The sequence below is a fragment of the Ceratotherium simum genome, chromosome 16 (assembly GCF_057802395.1).
Source record: "Ceratotherium simum simum isolate JZ-2026a chromosome 16, ASM5780239v1, whole genome shotgun sequence".
In the NCBI taxonomy this organism is placed as follows: Eukaryota; Metazoa; Chordata; class Mammalia; order Perissodactyla; family Rhinocerotidae; genus Ceratotherium; species Ceratotherium simum.
The window spans coordinates 58191119-58211610 of record NC_141915.1 but is presented as its reverse complement, the minus strand read 5'-3'; the positions used below and the strand labels follow the sequence as shown (position 1 = coordinate 58211610).

Genomic DNA, 20492 nt, shown 5'->3' with positions numbered 1-20492 from the left:
ACCAGCCTCAACTGGCTATCTGATGGAGCTTTGGTACAAGGCAGTGGGGGTGCACCACAGATTCTCTACTCATATCTGTTTGAATGACATTCAATGGTCAGAACAATTTTTTAAACAAATCTCTGCACACGACAGAGTCAACAGGCACTCGGCATCCATTCCACTGCCTTCTATGAGCCTTCCTGTATTACAGAGGCCCAAAGTTAAAAAACTACACTTTCCAGACTCCCTTATAGATTGGGTTCTGGATGCAAATTCAGTTCCATATATAGATGACTGAGTGAGTGACCATGGAGAAAGGAAAAGGACTCTACCCTTAGTCTTGTCTTTATGGCATGTTTATGAAATTTAGGGAAGGCATAAAACTGGAAGGAATAACTAATATGCTGATTACAGAATCAAGGTTCAAAAAGATCTCAACGGGCTGGTGGACTGGAATGCAAGTTTACAGTGACAAAGTTCTATACTTGGGACCAAGCAGCCAACTGCACCAGAAATAGTCCTGAGCGAGGAGGGCCTCCCAGTGGTCTTAACAAAAAGAAAGACCAGATTTCAAGCTAAATTTAAGACAAATAGTGTGACACGGCTCAAAAAGGCTAAATGAAACTTAGAATGCATTACCAGGAATACGATTTTAGGAGTGAGGGAGGTTATAATCTCAACTAATTCTGCACTGGTTAAACCATACTTATAATAATGACATCAGTTCCGGGCACAAGGACCCTCACAAGCTATAACTTTTCCAGATGACAATAAAAAGCATTTAAAATCACAACTATGAGGAATAGCTATCACAACTACGAGGAGCTAGGAATACTTCCTGAAGAGTGGGTAGATGGGACATAACCATATGCAAGTTTGAAAAACTGTAGAATGGGAAGAGAAATTAAGACTTGCTTTGTATTGTCCCAAAACTATACCAGCAATCATAGAAATTGGAGGGATGCCGACCGAGGCTCAGTCTAAGAAGGACATAACAGCCAGAGTGGCCAGGAAAGAAAGCGCACTGGGCAGGAGGTGGGGGGCTTTCCCGGCACTGTGTGTGTGCCTTTATGCAGAAGCTTCTAGTTGCTTGAGTATGTAGAAGAGAGAAGGCCCTGAACATAATGCCCTCATTTGGATTATATTCTCTCTCTGCGATTTGGGGAACCCAGCTCTCACTCATCGCTTAGGCAGATTCCATGTCTGGAGCCCAGGGATACCTTGTTCCATGGACCGACATTCTAGTTAGAAATGTGGGGCTACTGCTGGTTCTTCGGTTACAACACCTAGCCAAAAGCTATCTGCATCTCTCATGGTCCACGCTGTGTGTTCATTTTCTCTGTCACAACTCTCGTGCCCTGTGGGCAGGCTCTGGTCTGGATCATCTTATCATCTTCTTTTCCACCACAGTATCTAGCAGAGTACCTTGCACAAAGCAGGAACTCAAAACACAAGTTTTAATCTAATTTTAGGGATTTTCTTTCAACAGAAATCAAAATATGACTTGCATAATATAATGCCATTCACACTTTTGTTTTGTGAGGAAGATTGGCCCTGAGCTCACATCTGTTGCCAATCTTCCTCTTTTTGCTGAGGAAGATTGGTCCTGAGATAACATCTGTGCCCATCTTCCTCTACTTTGTATGCAGGATGCTTTCACAGCATGGCTTGATGAGCGGTGTGTAGGTCTACGCTGGGGGTCCGAACCTGTGAACCCTGGGCCACTGAAGCGGAGTGCACGAACTTAACCACTACGCCACCGGGCCGGCCCAATGCCATTCACATTTTACAAAAACAGTTTTGTTTCAGTGTTAGCTAGACATCAGAAACACCTGTGAAGCTTTAAAAACCACCAGCAAATGGGCTTCCCTCCACACCAGCAACACTAGAAATCTCTGAGACTGGTATCCCCCAGGGCCCCCAGATCCCACGTAATCCTAATGGAAGCCGGGGTTGAGAACCACTGGTTTATCTCATAAAGAAATGAAGACTTTGTAAGTACACACAAACTAACATAATGGTCCCCAATCTTTCCTGATGAAGATGGATTTCTTCTTTCCTTTCCTTTCTATTGAAAGTGCTTAATACTTTTTTTTTCCTGGATAGAAGGCTACTGGAGAATCCTACTTTATTTATTCTCTTTGGATAATACTTAAATACAATACTACAAGGTGAAAGGAACTTAAATTAGTTTAATTTCATTTGCTATAAAAACACTAGTCAGAGTATGTATGCATATCTAACGAGGATAAACTATTTTTTTTTACTTTTAAAGTCATATAAAGTCCCTCTCATACCTGGGCCAAGCAGTGGCGATCGATTCAGCTGGGCGCTGGCCTGGTGTGACGGCGGCGTCTCACTCACGTTCGTGCTGTTACTCGTGGTGGTCGTGGTGGTGGTGCTATTGGCTGTGGTACTGTTCTGGAGGCCCGGGTTGTTTCTATCCCACATGTTTACAGTTTTGTTGTTGTAATTGCTTGGGTCACCCCAAGCTGAGGTACCATCATCAATTTCCATTTTGCGTCGAATGGATGGTGGAGAAGGTTCTTCCCAGCCCGTGGCCTCACTGTTGTCCTTTTGTTTGACAGGGACTGGCCCCCCGATCCACCCCGTTCCTGTCTGTTTAACAGAAGCGGCGCCTCCCCAGTTACTCACATTGTTGTCTTGGGGTTTGCTGGCCCAGTTCTGCTGGGGGCCAGGTTTTAAAGACTCTCCCCAGTTTGTACCTGGATTCACCTTTGCATTTGTGCCATTGCCCCAGCCACTGGTCCCAGACCTTGTAGCATCATTCCAACCAGACCCTGATCGATTACTGTCAGCATCCCATCCAGAGCCATTTTTTTTCCCATCCCCCAAGTGTCCAAGGACAGAAGACGAATCTGCCCAATCTCCCCCTCCTGCACTCCAGGCTGGATTAGATTTTTGTCCATCTCCCCAGTTTTGAGATTTGGGTTTTTGAGGCTCACCCCAGGTGGGTGACTTGTCCTCCTGATTTACGGTCCCACTCCACGCGTGGCCACTCTTGGCAGCAGCAGCATTATTGACAGCAGTAGAGCTTACCGAGTCCCCCCACACCCCTGGGCCATTTGGCGCTTTGTTGCTGCTGTCTCCCCAACCTGTGTTTGCTGGCACAGCAGCAGGCGGTGAGCTGACCCACCCAGATACTGAAGAGGTATTTGTACTGTTCATGATGGACCCATCGTTCTTCCCCCCTGAGTTTGAAGGCTGAGTAGCTGCACAACCCCAGGCCTCTGTCCCATTGTCATTTTTTCTCTCAGACCTAGGGGATTCTTCAAATTCCCAGGCAGTGTTTTGCTTTACTGGAGTCTGTCCCCAACCAGTATTAGACAGAACTCTTGGGTCAAGATCGTTCCTTGGCAACTGGATGTGCCCTTGGTCTACAATCCCTTTATCTCGCCTTCGGCCTTCTGCTCCTTCCCTCCCAGTGTTTCCTTCATTGTGACTGCCAGAACCATCGCTACTTCCTTCACTTGCTGTAGTTCCAGAAGATGCAGCTTTGGCCCAAGAGTTCACGTGTTCACTGCCAGGCTGCATGGCAGGATTCTGACTGTTAACACTAGGACTATCCCACCCTGTTGATCCTTTCCCATTGATGTCACTATTGGAATGCTGGTTTGGGGGCTTTCCCCACTCCCCATTCACACTGTTAGAAGCGCTTCGGCTGGGGTGGCCCCAAGCTCCTGAATGGATATTACCAACGCCATTGTTGCCACTGCCCCTTCCCCAGGCGAGGATTCCAGGACCAGCAGGAGGTCCCGAATCCCAAGCATTTCCTCCATTTCCTTCCTTTTGGACAGCACTGCTGGATCCGTTTTGTTTAGCACTTAATGCTGAGTTCACAGTGTCTCCATTCCCCTGACTGAACCCAGAATTGCTATTTCCTGTGGCAGGGTTACCTGGGGACAGTCCCCACACAGAACTGCTAATTCCTTCACCACCGCCCCCACTGACTTGAGAAACTGATGATCCGTTAGCACCAGGAAGGCCTTGCAGGTGGGGCGGGATGATGGCCCCCATACCAACAGCCATGCCCCAGTTTGGCAGTCCATTTGTCTGCATTGCATTGATAGGGTTTGGTGGAGAGTTCAGGGGGTTAGTGTTATTTGGTCCATCAGTGTTAAGGTTCTGAGGTTGTACGCTGAAAGACACATTCTGAGAAGTGGACGTTTGTGGCTCTGTGCTCTCTTGCGGCAACAAGTTCCCCCAAGCACCCAAAGTGCCTGCTGGGTTCCCGTTGTGGGTGCCCATATTTTGGCCTACGGCACTGACTGGACTGCAAATACTGGAAGGGTTGCCTGTCGCCACAGCTCCTTCATGTCCAAGCACAGGCCAGGCAGCTGGGTTGGCATTAGGATTAAGGTTAAGATTAATGCCAGCATTGGAGTTGGAAGCACCCCAGCAATTCTGACTTCTCCCATCTCCGATCATGTTGTCCATTTTCCCATCCCCAGCACTGAGAGAGCAGTGAGCTAGGCTGGAGCTGGAGGGTGCGGATATACCCCACACCCTGGCTGCATTTCCATTACCGTTTGCTCCCCCTGCTCCAAGGGCACTCTGATTCGAAGGGCTTTGGACGAGTGCGCCGTTGGTGCCATTATTGCCATTGGTCTTCTTGGTATGTCCAGTGAAGTTGCCCTGGGCACTCCCTGTAGCCATGCTACTGTTCTCTGAGCCACAGTTGGAGGCAGAGTCAGTGTCTGTAGTACATTCTGAGGCAGATTCAGTCTCTGTTCCTGTGATGGAAGGCCACGCCTCCTTATCAGTTCTATCTATTATTACTTTATCCCAGCTGCAGTTGGCTTCGCTTCTGTAAGTGGGCTGCTGTCCCCAGTGGGAACTTTCATAATGATCTGCCAATCCACTGTGACTGAGATCTGAAAAAGATGAAACAAATTCAAAATTAGATTTTCCTCCTATTTGTCAATGAATCAACTGTTAACTAGGCTTTGGGGGAAGCTCTTTATTTCGAATTTTCAATTCTGAATGACAAATGCTAAAAAATGACTTAAAGAAAAAAGTTTTTTGTCTTCTTAGTAGGTCCCATTTAAAAAAGAGTTAATGTTTCTAAAATTATATTAATTCTTACCACTACACCACACTATTAGTCCTCTTGAGAAGAATCACAATGCACATCATCAGCACATGAGCATCTCTGAAAGCGCCTGTAGTACAGAAAGCTGCTGAACTGGAATGCAGCAGTTTGGAAAGTTATACACACCTATAAACACTCAGACTCTTTGGGAAACACTGGCAACAACACGAAGTTCACAGGGATTCTTGAATACAACTTGCAGTTCTCTTCAAAACCTCTAACTAGAGTTACAGTACTATATAGAAGCTACACAGCTCATGCTGTAGAAAGGAATTGCAAATGCACTGCAGAATCATATAACAGAACCAATATCTTGGGGGTGGGGGATGGAGGGAGAGAGAGAGAAGAGTAATTAGGAAATGCTATCTTATGTCACCAAGGTATTAAGGATTAGAAACATTTAATTACATTTATACTACTTTATCTGTTATTACCAGCAATTATGGTTTATCATTGTTTCCTGTGCATTAATAAAAAATATTCTCAGCCCTACATCTGATCTTCTTGGATCTCTAAGGATTCCTTCTACACTTGCTTTCTATTTCCTTAAATTATAGTCTTTTCTTTTTTTTTTTTTTCCCCTTTTTCTCCCCAAAGCCCCAGTAGATAGTTGTATGTCATAGCTGCTGTATGTGGGACGGCGCCTCAGCATGGCCGGACAAGGGGTGCGTTGGTGTGCGCCCGGGATCCGAACCCGGGCTGCCAGTAGCGGAGCACATGCACTTAACTGCTAAGCCATGGGGCTGGCCCCTACAGTCTTTTCTTTGGAGATCCCCAGAATAACTTTATACGATATCTTCCTATAGTATTTATATCATTTTACTGATGATCCTTTTAAAGGATCCAGTATTTGGTAGCTTCATTTTATTTCCTATGGTTTTCTAATTATTTGAGTATTTCTAATGTTGCAATCAAACTTACATTCAAATGAATTTTCCAGCAGACTTGATATTCAAGTATGTATCACTCAAAAATAAATAAAAATAATATAAAATTAACTTATCATACGACAAACTCACACAATTTAGAAATTCCTGACAGAGTTTAAGTAGTATGATATACAGATAACTGCAATAAAATATTTTTTCTCTTTTAGAACCTTTTTATCAGTATATTCTCTTCAAATTTATTTTAACAAGAAAAATCTTACTCATAGACAGTAACACTGGGTTTCCCAAAGGAAATTTCTTTTAAAGTTTGATAGAGCTAAAGGAAAAAGAGGAAGTTTGAATTATCACTATCACTAGAAAGAACATATCAAAGCTAACTTCAACCTTAAAAAAAAAAAAAAAGACATGATTTTTGTTGCCTGATTTAAAAAGGATATAACGCATCTAGACTTATGCTCTAGGTGATTCTAAAGTAGGTAGGTAAGTTCAGGTGAAAACTACCAAGGAAAAACGAAGACAGGCATCAGAAAACTTTAAGTATCTAAATTACTATAAAATAACTAAGTTTTTTAATCCCAAGTATTAGGTGTTGTCTCTGTAACCCTGGTTTATGACAATTTCCCCTACTGCTTTTGCATATACTATAAAAACTAGCTTATGTAATAACTAATTTAAAGAGATAAATGAGCCATTCATTATTTAACATAGAAAATAAGACCAAGTTAAAAAACAGAGATTATTGCTTGTTATCAGTGAGTCTACAGGGTTCACTCTCCCAGCTGTCTTGCCTCCCCAGGGACAGGGTTTACCCTGAGGCAGGCCACTCACCTCTTGACTAGGGCAGCATTCACTGCAACCCACACCCAGAAGGCAGGAGGTTAACAACCTGGCTTACCAATGCGCTCCTTTCCAGGCGTGGGGTACCTTTTGAATACATATTATCTTTTCCATTCCATAAGAGGTCACACTGTAAAGGGATCAGCTCTTTGTTAATGGTCTACTTTGAGGGTTTATGTGAAATGCTTTTTGACTAGTTCTCAGCCCCCAATTTGATGGACTCACTCAATTATATGTTAAGTTTGCAAGACGTGTTTTATCCTTGATGGATAAGAATTATAGCACTACAGCTAGTGGAGAAAGGAAGAACTAGCTAATAAGTGCTGCTGGACAATTGGCTAGCCATATGGAAAAAAATCAAAGGAGATCCCTACCTCGTATCACACACAAAAATAAATTCTAGATGGATTAAAGACCTAATTATGAAAAGCAAAACTTTTTTAAGCTTAATAAGAAAATACGGGAGATGGTCTCTATGACCTGGGACATTTATCTTCTTACAGAGACATTAAAAAAAGTTGATAAATCTGATTATGTTAACATTAAAAACATCTGCATGACAAAAGACATCATATAAAGGAAGCTAAAAAACAAGCCACAGACAGGAAGAAGATAGAACAGATAAGGATGATGATCAGAATAAAGAATTCCTACTAATCAATAAGAAAAAGACCAACAACCCAACAAAAACGGCAGAAGGACAGGAACAGGCAATTAGAGAAGAGGAAACCCAAATACAGGAACAGGCAATTTAGAGAAGAGGAAACGCAAATCGCCACTAACACATGCAACAATAAACGCCCTCATCCATATGCAAAAAATGCACGTTAGAACCATGAGACATCGTTTCACACTTTGGATGGTTATTTTCACTCTAAAACTTGAAGATGTGGCTCCTTTTGGGGGAGACGAGAATGGGACTGTGGGCAGTATCTATAACATTTCTGAAATAGAGATCTGAAGCAAGTATGGCAAAATATTATGCTAAATCTATATTGTGAATATAGTTTTATTATTATCTGTACACTTTCTATTTTAAAAATATTTCCAAAAAATTAACAAATTAAATGCTTAAATGTGATATCAAATGAAGTGACACAGATGGAACCCCAAAAGGTACCCAAGGTAAGTATCCAGTGCTGTTAGTAGGAATGTAATCAAAAGAGCAAATCTTTACTGTTAGAAAAATGTGATAACTTTATGAGAGCCAAGAGATTCAGACCTAATCATTGAATTAGGTCTAATTTCTGAAGGTGAGTTCCTTGAGGGCATGGATGGTATCTTTCTAGTTTTATATCCTTAATGCTGGCCACATTTAGGCAACCAATAAATGTTTCCTGGACACACAAAAGATTAAATGTATAGAACCAAACCTAAGTTCTAGCTAAAGCTACCAATTAGCTGAACAATCTGAAGTCACTTCTCAACTCTAAACAGATGATGCTGAAGCACATAATCCCTAAGGTTCTCAGCTCTAAAATTTATGATTTCTAGAGCTTATGTCTTCTACACATTGACATGAGAACCAGACAAAAAAATAATCAATATATTTGGCAGAGTCAATCTCAACTACAATATTAAAGCAAAGATTTTTTTTTTGCTGAGGAAGATTCGCTCTGAGCTAACATCTGTGCCAATCTTCCTCTATTTTGTATGTGGGTCGCCACCACAGCATGGTTGACAAGTGGTGTAGGTCTGCACCTCGGATCCAAACCCAGGCCGCTGAAGCAGAGTGTGCTGAACTCAACCACTATGCCACGGGGCTGGCCCCAAAGATTTTTTTTTATTGTGGTAAAATGTACAAAATATAAATTTTCCACTTTAACCCTTTTTGAGTATACAATTCAGTGGCTTTAAGTATATTCATATTGTGCAACCATCACCACTGTCCATCACCCCAAACTGACACTCTATACCCATTAAACAATAACTCGCCACTTCTCCCTTCCCCCGGACTCTGGTAACCACCATCCTACTTTCTTTCTCTATGACTATTCCATGTATCTCCTATAAATGGAATCACACAATATTTGTCCTTTGTGACTGGCTGATTTCACTCAGTGTAATGTCTTCAAGGTTCATCCATGTTGTAGCATGTGTCAGAATTTCTTTCCTTTTTAAGGCTGAATAATATTCCACTGCATGGACTGACTATATTTTGTTTACTCATTTATCTATCCATGGACAATTTGGGTTGTTTCCACTTTTTGGCTATTGTGAGTAATGCTGTTATGAACATGGGTGTACAAATATCTGTTCCAGTCCCTTCTTTCAATTCTTTTGAGTATATAGCCAGAAGTGGAATTGTTAGATCACATGGTAAATCTATGTATAACTTTTTGAGGAACTGCCATGCTGTCTTCCACATGGCTGTACCATTTTAAACATTCTTACCAGCAATACACAAGGATTCCATTTCTCCATATCCTTGCCAACACTTGTTATTTTCTGTTTTTTGAATAATAGCCAATCTAATGGGTGTGAAGTGGAATCTCACTGTGGTTTTGATTTGCATTTCCTTAATGATTAGTAATGTGGAGCTTCTGTTCACATGTAAAGCAAAGATATTTTATAATCAAACTTATTTATCCTGTTTAAAATGAAAAGAGTCAAAGAGAAAAAACTATATTTTATGGAGATAAAAAAATCATAAAAACAAAAGAGTTTTCAATAAATGCCGTAAAACAATTCCAACATATGCCATTCTCCTACTCAGATGATTTTGTTTTGGAATCTCCTACAAATATTTATAATCAAAATATAAAACTGTAAATAATAAATATGAATACAAAAATGAGCCAAAATGTTTAATTTTTGACGTTATGAGATAATAAAATGTAGGGGCAATGTTGTTGCTTATGAGAAAAATAAACAAATCTGGGTCTTTACATTTTGAGCTACATCCCATAATGTTCTACAAGAAAAAGTAATTTATAACCTTCTCTATGAGGTAGTAAGAGGCTAAGGCAAGTAATGAATTTAATATAGAAACTAAACCTGAAAATCGTAGACAGAAAATGAGAAGAAAATTAGGTGGAAAACACTGAATCAATAATGCTGATAAATACTTAAATTCTGTCCTTTCACGGACAGTCCTCTGCCTTAGAGCTTTACAGGAGCAAAAAAGGGCCAAGGACCAAAAGCTAATACTGGAATTAAGTAGATAATTCTGTGAGAAAAAGAATTTATTCTCATTTACATAAATTAAAAAGTCCAAATTTCAAGAAAAATATTAGTCATTAGGATAAAAAAAAAATCATTGCACCAAGGTGTATCCAGGGTACCTAGACGTGCCCATGCAGCCTGGACTGTTTCTAACAAGTAGGTCCATCTTCTGAAGGAATGATCATCACCATGATGAAGTTCCCATTGTTCATGCCTTCCCAGAGTGTGTGATCAAGAGCTCAAGATAGGCACCAACGTGCAGTATTACAGGAAGGAAGCAAAGTAGCTGTACACACGTCCCCACATCTGAGACAACAGAAGGGTAGGATGAAGTCATGCCGGTGCATTTACATACTTGAGATCTCTAGAACCCTTCCACTTACAAGGAGAAACACCACCTCCCTCAGCCACCTCCCTAGTCCAAGCTCCCTCATTTCCTGACGGGATTACTGTAACAGCTTCTAATAGAAAGTCTCCTCAATACCCTCCCATGCTCCTCTCCAGTGTGCTCAATAACAGATCAAATATTCTTTCCAAATGGACATCCAACAGATCATAAACACCTGCTTAAACACTTCAAGGGTTCTTAACATAAAGACCAAAGTCTTGAAGAAGCCACAAGGCTTGGTTCTCCTACTTCACATCGTTCTTTCTCTTGCTCTGCACTCTAGCCAATTCCTCAAGTCACCATCTGCAACCTCCCACCCCAATGACAGGGCCTTAGAAGAAGTTGTCCCCTACCTGGACTCAACGTCTACTCTTTTTTCCTATCTCAACTCAATGGACGTCTCATTTAATAAGCTTTATTTCCCCAGTTAGGACCCTCAGACACATTCATTATTAACAGTCTTCCTTTCCTTTTAATTCATTTAGACCAAGAGTCGGCAAATATTTTCTGTAAAGGCCCCACAGTAAATATTTTAGGCTTTTAGTTTCTGTCACAGCTACTCAATTCTGTTGTTGTGGTGCAAAAGCTGCCAGACAATATGTACATGAATGAGCGTAGCTGTGTCCCAACAAAACTTTATTTACAAAAGCAGGAGGCAGGCTACATTTGGCTTGCAGGTCACTGCTTGCCAACCCTGATTAGATGATCACTATTATGGAGTGCCTCCTATGTGCAGGCATCTTGCTGGGGACACAATGATGAACAAGATGGACGAATTCCTTCTCTCGCGGAGCACACATCCTAGTGTGAGTTATCGGTGTGACTGTCTCTCCGTCTAGGCTGTAAGCTCCACAAAGGCAAGGACTGCCTGGTTTTGCCCGATCTTTTTCTCCAGTGCCCAGCAGAGCATCTGACACACAAAAGGCAGTGGGTAAGTATCTACTGAATGAACAAATGAAGTAATGAATAATTCTTATAAATACCTGAAAGCAGTCTGCCATTAACATAAGATGATGTTCCTTAAATTTTCAGTCACTTTTGAAGGTAATGTTAAGATTAAGCTTAAGGTGCCATGTTGGCTAGCAACCAACTTAACAGAAGTTATTTGCAAAAATACTGTTATCTATTCAGACAAAGCAGTAGAAAAAAAACTAACAGTTTAAGATCTTTTTTATGTAGAAAAAATTACAACTGCCACTAAAAATCTACAACTAAAACACAGTTTCCTTCAAAGATAAGGCGTAGAACCATAGAAGTCAAATTGGAGCAACAACATTTTACTCAAAACAAAGCAAACCAACCAGCGAGCAGTTGTAAGTCTCTTTTCTTCCACCTGCATAGTCTCCTCAGGGGTCCTGGATAAGCTGCAGCCTCCGGGCACCCTTGTGGGCTGGCACGGCCCTTGTCACGGGAGCCGAGCTGGGAGAGAGGGCAGCGGCCCCTCCCCATTTGGCTTCAGGCTGCAGGTGCTGACATTTAATGTTTGGCCTGCCCTTATTGGACACACTGCTATTTCTTTTTCCTTCTTTCCTCTATTTCAGTTCTTTCTTGGTTCTTCAACAACATCAAAATAAACTAGGTCTCCAAAAACTAATTTTACTGAAAATTCAGTGGCAGTACATGGAGATAAAAAGCACATAAAAAGTAAATGAAAGTTATCTTGTGTTTAATCTACCATTTAAAAGCTCTCTTTCCAAGGACAGGTTCTAGGTTTTTCTCTGAAAATTATGAATGCAAAAAACAAAAACAAAATTTAAAAAGCCAGAGGCTATACATCATATCGAGCTATTATTTTACTATCAGAAACAATTTGAAAGTAGTACACCTTATCATTGTACTTTCCATTTGTGGGAGGCGGGCATCAACAAATATAGACAATTCGATTGTTATAAAGGACAGTATTGGAACAACTGGTGAAATGTAAATGTATTTAATTTAGATATATTCGATAATGGTACTATATCAATGTTAAATTTCCTAAATTCACAATTGTACTGTGGTTATGTAAGAGAACATTTTTGTGTATAGGAGATATTTAAGGTCCATGATATCTGCAATTTACTTTCAAACGCTGCTCCAACAAAAACCAACAAACAAAAGAGCATATGTGGGAAATGAGCCCTAAGCCTAGATGACCAACAGAAAGCCCAGTGTCAATCCATACAGCAAATATTAGTAAAGCCTTTCCCCTGTATTTTTTATGTTAAAAATAAACAAAAGTTCAGGGGCTAACCCAGTGGTGTAGTGGTTAAGTTCACGTGCTCTGCTTTGGCGGTCTGGGGTTCGCTGGTTTGGATCCCGGGCACGGACCTACGTACCACTCAAGCCATGCTGAGGCGGAATCCCACATAGAGCCAACTAGAAGAATGTACAACTATGACATACAATTATCTAGTGGGGCTTTGGGGAGAAAAAACGAAAAAAGGAGGAAGATTGGCAACAGATGTTAGCTCAGGGCCAATCTTCCTCAAAAAAATAAATAAAGTTCTAATTTTCCCCACACCAGTAAGTTTGGAACCCTTAACCCTTTGTCAAAGATAAATGAGCTTGATAATGTCCAACTACTTTGCCATGATACAGCCAGAAATCTGTTTGGAACAAAAGATTTTCACCTTCAGTCCCCATTCCCCTGGACGGCAGCACCGCTAAGACTCTCCCACTTAGGACAGTAAAACCTAAGAAAACACATAACTGAGCCCATGCGAGCTGACCCTGGCACAAAACATGGAGCTCAAGGAAAGACTGCGGCCCTCAGATAATCCTTCCTTTTGGGTGAGACACCGCTGCCCTCACGCCCTGTCCAAGGAGACCTCACCAACTATATGTGGCAGTGGTTGAGGCCCAAAAGGTGATGACAATCTGACCTAGGGGCCTTGTTGTGGGAGATAGGTAGATGGAGCAATATTTAGGTGGCAGAATTGACAGGACCTAGTGAAAGATTAGACATGCAGGGAGCAGCAGAGGGGATTCAAGAGTGATGTCCAGCTCTGGGGTTTGGGCCATAGGTGGATGGCAGTGCTAGCCACTGAGCTCAGGAGCACTGGAGAAGCAGGAGTTCTGGGAAGCGGGGGTAAGAAGGGAGATGATGGGTTCAGACTGAGACATATTGAGTCTGGGGTGGCCTGCAAGACATCCAAGCGGATCTGTCTAAAAGTGCTGGGAGAAATAAGCCAGAAGCTCAGATGTGAGTGTTTCAGTCCATTAGCGTAGGGAGTGCCCTGTCCCCTTCCCCTCCATGTGGACTAATGTATCTCTGCAGGTGCTCCATCTAGCTCCCTAAACGGCCATTGCTGCCACTCTATCTCTTCACTCCTCTCTATTAACCTCTTCAATAGCCTGATCAAATGGCGGCTAGATCTAACAAGCACTGAGTAATCAAGGTGTTGTCATTCACTGAACAAGTACTCTTTTCTCAAAAGCAAGAACATGGTGCAAGTGGTGCACGTCAGGAGACAAGTGCCTGTAACTCAGAGGTGAACTAACTGTTCTAGAACTAGGTACGAACAGCAGGAAGAAGTAAAAGACAGAAAGCTAAAGAGGAGCAAAAAGAGGGAGAGAGATGAAAGCAGGAGATGAAGAAATGTCTCAAGAAAAAAAACAAAACCTTTAAAAGGTGTTCTACTGAATGGGTGTCTGCACCTGCATGTTGGCACAGAGGAATAAAGCAAAGGGCATTACTGCTACTAAAGGCGCCGAAAGGAGAGGCTCGATTCTCACCCAATTCTCATCAAGGCTTGAAATGCCCAAGTTCGTCTTGAAAGGAGGACTTTTGTCCTCAAGCCTGCAAATACTGGCAACCCTTATATATGGAACGCTTTCGAGGGGCTTAAAATGAGGCCAACGAGTTAATTTGCTATACATTTACCTATGTGTTATTACTTACTATTGTAAGTAAGACATTAAAAATATTTTTCTATTTAAATGTTTTTAGTTGTAATGAAAACAGTAAATTAAAAAAAAATGAGAGACAAATATTACGTTTTTCATTGTGATTAAGCTTTAAGGACTCCAAAATAATATAAGCATTTTTCCAAGAGAAGTACTTTTGGGGGCTCTATTAGAATCAAAATGAACATCAAATACACAAAACCCAAAAGGTCAAGGATGAATAATAAGAATTACCCTACGCCATGTTCTATAATTCTGATTTTTGGCCTTAATCCTTGGTGTTCCCAGTTCTGACATTCTCAGTGCCCCCAGGGGCTTTCTTTACAAATGTATCTCTTCCTACAGTTTGGGGCCCCATACTGTGCCCGTCCCTATGTGACTCTAGTCAGCGTGTCCTCAACTGCACGATCCTAAGACATTCTCAATTCAGCTGCACATACATGGTTAACAGGCCTAGCTGATGGGCTTACAGAGACTGCACACCTGAGCAGGACCTGGTCTCTTCTCAAGGAACGTGCCACGCCATGCCACTCCTTGCTCTAGTTTTTCCTTATTTTCCCTCTTTCACTTTTACCTTGTTTTATCACTTTTTCCTTCTCAAGAAGTTTTAAAGTGGGTATCAACTATGTCCTATGTACTTTAATATTTGAAAGCTGGAAAGGTTTTGAAAACTAGAAAGCAAAAAGTTATGATTTTAATACAGTATTTATGGTTTTCAAATATAGACTCAAGTTGATTTGAAAATACCACTAAACACTGTCTTTTTTGTGCAGTGGTAAAAACAAAACAAGCAACAGAAAACCAAGAGCAGAACCGATATCTCCAACACACGAAGGAGTTAAACCTAAAGCCACTTTGGAAAAATTAGGCTCCACCCACTCACTACTGTCCCTTTCCCACTTAGACTCCTTTCAAGTCTTCCACGGGTCTCTGAGGAGCCCAGTTTGAATAGCTCTATTCTGAGGAATCCCTAAATGTCTCTCCCCCTCATCACCACCATCACTACCACCATCACCATCATCTTCATCATCATCACCAGCATTATTACCTCCTCCACCACGAGCACCACCACCACAACATATTCTGACTCTAGAATTTATTCCAAACATGAAACGTAAAAAGATTATTATTCTCTTTATGTTTAAAGCACACTATTCTTCTTAGGAGAAATTTATGACTTCAACAATACTTGAACAACATGCTTTTCATAAACCAAAGTCTCTTAACTGTGCTATCAATTCACAAATCTGTCTTTCAGTAGTAGGCTAAAAGAACAATGTGAAAGAAATTTGTGAAATGACTAACTTTCAGGAGCAGGTATTTTGGAATGAATGAAAGCTCTGAAAAATAAACCAAGATTGAATTCTCTCATAAGTATTCTAGACTCTCCTGTACAGCCCAGGAGCTTTAGAAGGCTAAAATCTATATCCATCGGACATGCAGCAAGTCTGAGAGAGTTTATAAATAAGTCTTCATGTCCATAAGACATCAAATACTTCACAGCACTTTGAAGTTCCAAGTATTTCCACACGTATTGACTTAACTGAACCTTACAAATTATGTCCGTTTTACAGATGGGGAAACAGTGCCTCAGAGAGGTCAAACTTGGAAAAGGTGTTACAACTAACAAGCAGCATGGACTGAACCAAAACCTGCATTTTCAAAATAAAATTCCAGTGCTCTTTCCATTACATCATTCTATTATCAAAATAATTTCCCCCCAAAAAAGCCTTAAAAAGAAAAAAGTAATGAAGTTTGTGCATAATGGTAAATTCTCTTTTCTTCTGCTGTTTAAATGATTTACGCATTCTAAAAACAGGTGTCTCTATAAAAATATAAGTAACAACTGTCGTAAGTGATTAAATTAAAAAGGATCACACAATAGCATGGTTTAAAGAGAAAAGCTTTTTTTTTGTTTTTAAATTCTAAAATGTTACCATATTAAGATAAAATTTTCAAGGAAAAGTATTTAACAAAGAGCTTCCAAAAGCTACAGTAAGTAAAATTTTAATTAGGTATCAAATTAATCAGATAGGGAAGTGTGAATAAGATTTACTCAGAAGTGTGCAGAATGCTTAATTAGTACTAACACTGACAAACAGTACATCATTCTTTATCACCACAGTCCCTTTAACCGAAATTACAAAATAATAAACTATATCTTATAAGAAATAATTCTAAGTGCTTTCCATAGTTGAAAATGTATGTTTACTAATGCTTACTGATAACACAAATCCCTTGCCACTTGGCTGTCAAGGGGCAGGATAAATGTAACAACTGTTTTCAGCTTTTGAGAACCAAAGACGCCTCCCTTCCACTGCATTTACTGCATGTAAAAATTTCCTCGAGAAAGTACTGTGAATTCAGAATTCCATCGCTGGACAGACTCCGAAACACTTCGTCTGTCAACGTCTATAAATGCAAGGAATTACGAAATGCAGAGCGGAGTAAAAGGTTTACTGGAAACAATAATGAAAGTGTGCAAAAGCACGAGCTTACTGCCCCGTGTTTTCCTTCAGAGCGGCCGTGAAACGGGACTGCTCCCTCTCGGTTAGGAGGCCACCGGAACAACAGGCACCCCGGGGTTCCTCAGCGGCTGTGCGCGGAGGCGCCATGTTCTCGGCGCGCCTGCGGGGAGCCGGGCGCGGAGGACACGGCCGAGGGCGGCGGGGCGTCAGCCGGGAAGGGACGTGGGGAAGCCGCGCGGGGTGCTCCCCGTTTGGTTGGTGTCTCGTGCTCTCGAGCGGCTGCGGGGAGGAAATACCTGCGGAAAGGGCCGCCCGCCCCCGGGGACGCTACCTGGCGAGCCGGCGGCCTCCGCGCCCTCAGCTCCGCTGCGTCGCCGCGCGGCCACCCTCATCCTGTCCCGCCGGCAGGACACTCCGGGGCAGGCCTGCGCCCAGGCGACCTGCAGGCCCGCGGGCCGCCAGCGGGCCGGGGCTGGCGATGCCCTTCCACTCCTGGAGGCATCTGATTCATCCCCTTCAACCAGGGGCAGGCATCCACCCCAGAGGATTCGGAAGCTTTGATTATCTAATTGCAGCTGACACTAAACCGATCTGCCTTCCTCTTTAAATTCTTTCAATTGTCACAAACATTTTCACTTCAGGGCCCAGTTACAGTGAGCACCAGAGCCACTTTTCTTCTGTTTTTTTGAAAGTCAGCCAAAAGAATAACGACATATTGCCTATTGGCTGCATGCAAATACACTGCTGCTCTTTCCTATCGCCTTTGTTTTCCGTTCTTCTTCTTTCTCGCTTTTCCTAAACAACCCCTAAACAGTTGGCATACCAACACTAGCTATAATATTCTAAATGAGCCCCATATGTAAATTGGCAAGTGTCCAACTTCTTAATTACTTTCCTGCCTCTATCTAAAAAAGATCTAAGCAGCAAACAGCACGGCTATTAATCAAAGCCTCTGTTTATAAACGTACAAAGCAGCCACCAAAACAATTACATTCTTCTGCCTTTAGCACAATGAAAAAGACTTCTTTTAAAAGATAAAAGCTCTCAAGTGTTTCAAGCTGGAGTTATGCTGCAGACTTGCAAGAATATACTCTGAACAGAAAATAACATGATAAAATGACTTTCTTCTGGAAACTTAAGAGTGTGAATCACTAAATTTATACGCTAACCCTTATCTTCCCAGTTAAAATTTTTTGCCAATTGGCTAAATGAGCTCCCCTCCAAATCAATACATGAATTAAAAAACCCATTTTCCCCTGTATTATTTTATTAGAAGGCCACTGTTTTATTTCAGGACAAACTGCTGTTATTTAAAGACAGAACCTGGAACCAGAGCTGGAGGAACCCCAGCCTCTCTGTCTCACAGGAGCCCTTTTGCCACTGGTGACTCATTATGATGTCTCTGGTACTGCCAGTGACGGAGGAAGGAATAGGGATTCTCCCAAGGAAGGAAACCACCCCACAGCTTAGTACTTTTGCTCCACTAGTTCTGCCCCTACCCTCTCTCCCTCTCTGGAGCTGCCCAGTCAGTGGCCTCCAGGATTATGAGACAGCCCTTCTGTAACTGAAATGCTCACAGACCCTCCTCGTCCCAAGGCTCTTGTTAGGGCTCCCCTCAGTTCCTTTCCAGTCTGTATACGACATTTCTAGGCCTTCATCATGCTGGCCGCTCTGGGCACACCATGGTTTTCCGTGAGGGATGTCACCCACAAGAGACATCTAAAGTGGAGTCACAGCATCAACAATTAATGGGGACTGTCATCTTGATGCTGGAAAAGTCCTTATTTTGAATTGGTATAGAGTCACAGCATCAACGATTAATGGGGACTGTCATCTTGATGCTGGAAAAGTCCTTATTTTCAATTGGTAGCCCTCTATAAAGAATCCATTTTTGCTTTAAACTCATTGAGTTTCACTTTGACATGAGCATTATTGAACCTTAAAAGTAGCCAGGACTCATTTTTGCATGCTAGTATTGGAAGTCTTGGTTATCTTAGAAAATGCGATAGTGTTGACTGAAATAATGCTACAAAACCAGTGACGCCTCTCCAGCACGTACCCAGGGCTAATGTGGAGATGGCACTAAGCCAACACAGAGAGGGGATGAGGGAACCTGAAATGTGGGAGGAAATGAGAGGAAGAGTTTAAATTGCTGTTCCTGGCAAAAGTTCAACTGGTCCTCAGACTCAGCTTATTCTTTATCACCAGGTGACAGACCACGATGATGGTGGTCACTGGAAGGTTAATGTTACCTACACTTCTAACTGTTCCAAAGAGGCAGCGGTCACCTCCGTTTTTGTCCCCACTGCTTCTCGACAGTCTCAATTCCCCTGTCGCTAGTTCATGTCACAGGGCAGAGAATAACTGCTAAACATTAGGCTGGCAATGAAGAGCTATGCTCTTAGGGGTCTCGAGAATGTATTCCTATAGTTGGAACAGCTGGGTCAGGAAGACAGGATCACCTACACTTTTTATAAATTCTGCCAAACTGCCCTTCTTGGAGGTTGTACCTATTTACATTCCTATCTACAGCAAAGGACAGCTGTCCTTTCCCACACCCACACAGTCAGTTGTGGCTGTTCTGGAGTCTTGTTGTGAAGACTAAACAAGTTAATATGTGTACAGCACTTGGATCTAGCAAACTCCATGCACTCAATCAATAGTACTGTTATTATTATAATAGATTCTAAAGTTTTGGCAATTTGGTATGTGAAAAGTGGTTTATCACTGTTGTTTTCTTTCTTTTTATTTTTTTAGAAAATAACTTTATTTATTTATTTTTGGTGAGGAAGATCAGCCCTGAGCTAACATCCACGGAAATCTTCCTCTTTTTGCTGAGGAAGACTGGCCCTGAGCTAACGTCTATTGCCAATCCTCCTCCTTTTTGTCTCCGAGGCCCCAGTAGACAGTTGTATGTCATAGTTGCACATCCTTCTAGTTGCTGTGTGTGGGACGCCGCCTCAGCATGGCCTGACAAGCAGTGCGTCGGTGCGCGGCCGGGATCCGAACCCGGGCCACCAGTAGCGGAGCGCGAGCGCTTAACTGCTGAGCCACAGGGCCGGCCCTATCACTGTTTTCGTTTTCACTTATTTTTTCCCTGATCACAAATATTATCTTTCAACATGTTTAGTACTCATTTGTAGTAGTTTTGTAATCTGCCTGTTCACACTCTGCCCATTTTTCTATTGGACTGTTTTTTTTTCCTTGCTGATTTGTAGGAATACCTGGTATTTCTTCTCAGGTTTTATTTACGGGCTTGTACAAAAGTTGGTAACTTTTATACACTCAAATTTGTCAGCCTTTCTTTTCATGGCTTCCTGCTTAAGAAAAAATTTCATCCCAAGATTTGGAAATCTTCTCCTATATCATCTTCCAGTAGTTCTCACAGTTGTGTTGCATATAGCTTTCCAGCACTCTATTGATTTGAGCCACCATTTTCTCAGTGATTTGCAATGCTACATTCCTGCTAACCTAAATCTCCATATATACGTGTGTGTTTCCCCTGGGTCTCTCTGTTTTGTTTCATCAGTCTATCTGTTTATTCCTGCCCCAGTAACACACAGTTATAATTACTAGAGGAGCACAGCTCCATTTGATAACTCATTCTTCTTCTTCAAAATTTTCTTGGCTATTCTATTTACACCCCTTTACTCTTCTAGATGAGCTTTAGAATTAGCCTATCAAGTTCCAAAAGCAGTTTGTCAGAACGGCTTTGAATATGAATTTAATTTGACTTGATCATCACAAAATGTTTTTGTGCT

The 20492-nt window shown here is 41.8% G+C and overlaps 1 protein-coding gene across 6 annotated transcripts in view; it reads right to left on the bottom strand.

Annotated features, from left to right (window-relative positions):
• TNRC6C (trinucleotide repeat containing adaptor 6C) overlaps positions 1-20492 on the bottom strand; it is a 148440-nt gene that overhangs the window by 53550 nt on the left and 74398 nt on the right. For all 6 annotated transcript variants that reach the window (XM_087441688.1, XM_087441684.1, XM_087441686.1 and 3 more), the window contains one exon: positions 2280-4877. In XM_087441688.1, the coding sequence (XP_087297814.1) occupies positions 2280-4877 (2598 nt within the window). The remainder of the gene's footprint in view (positions 1-2279; positions 4878-20492) is intronic.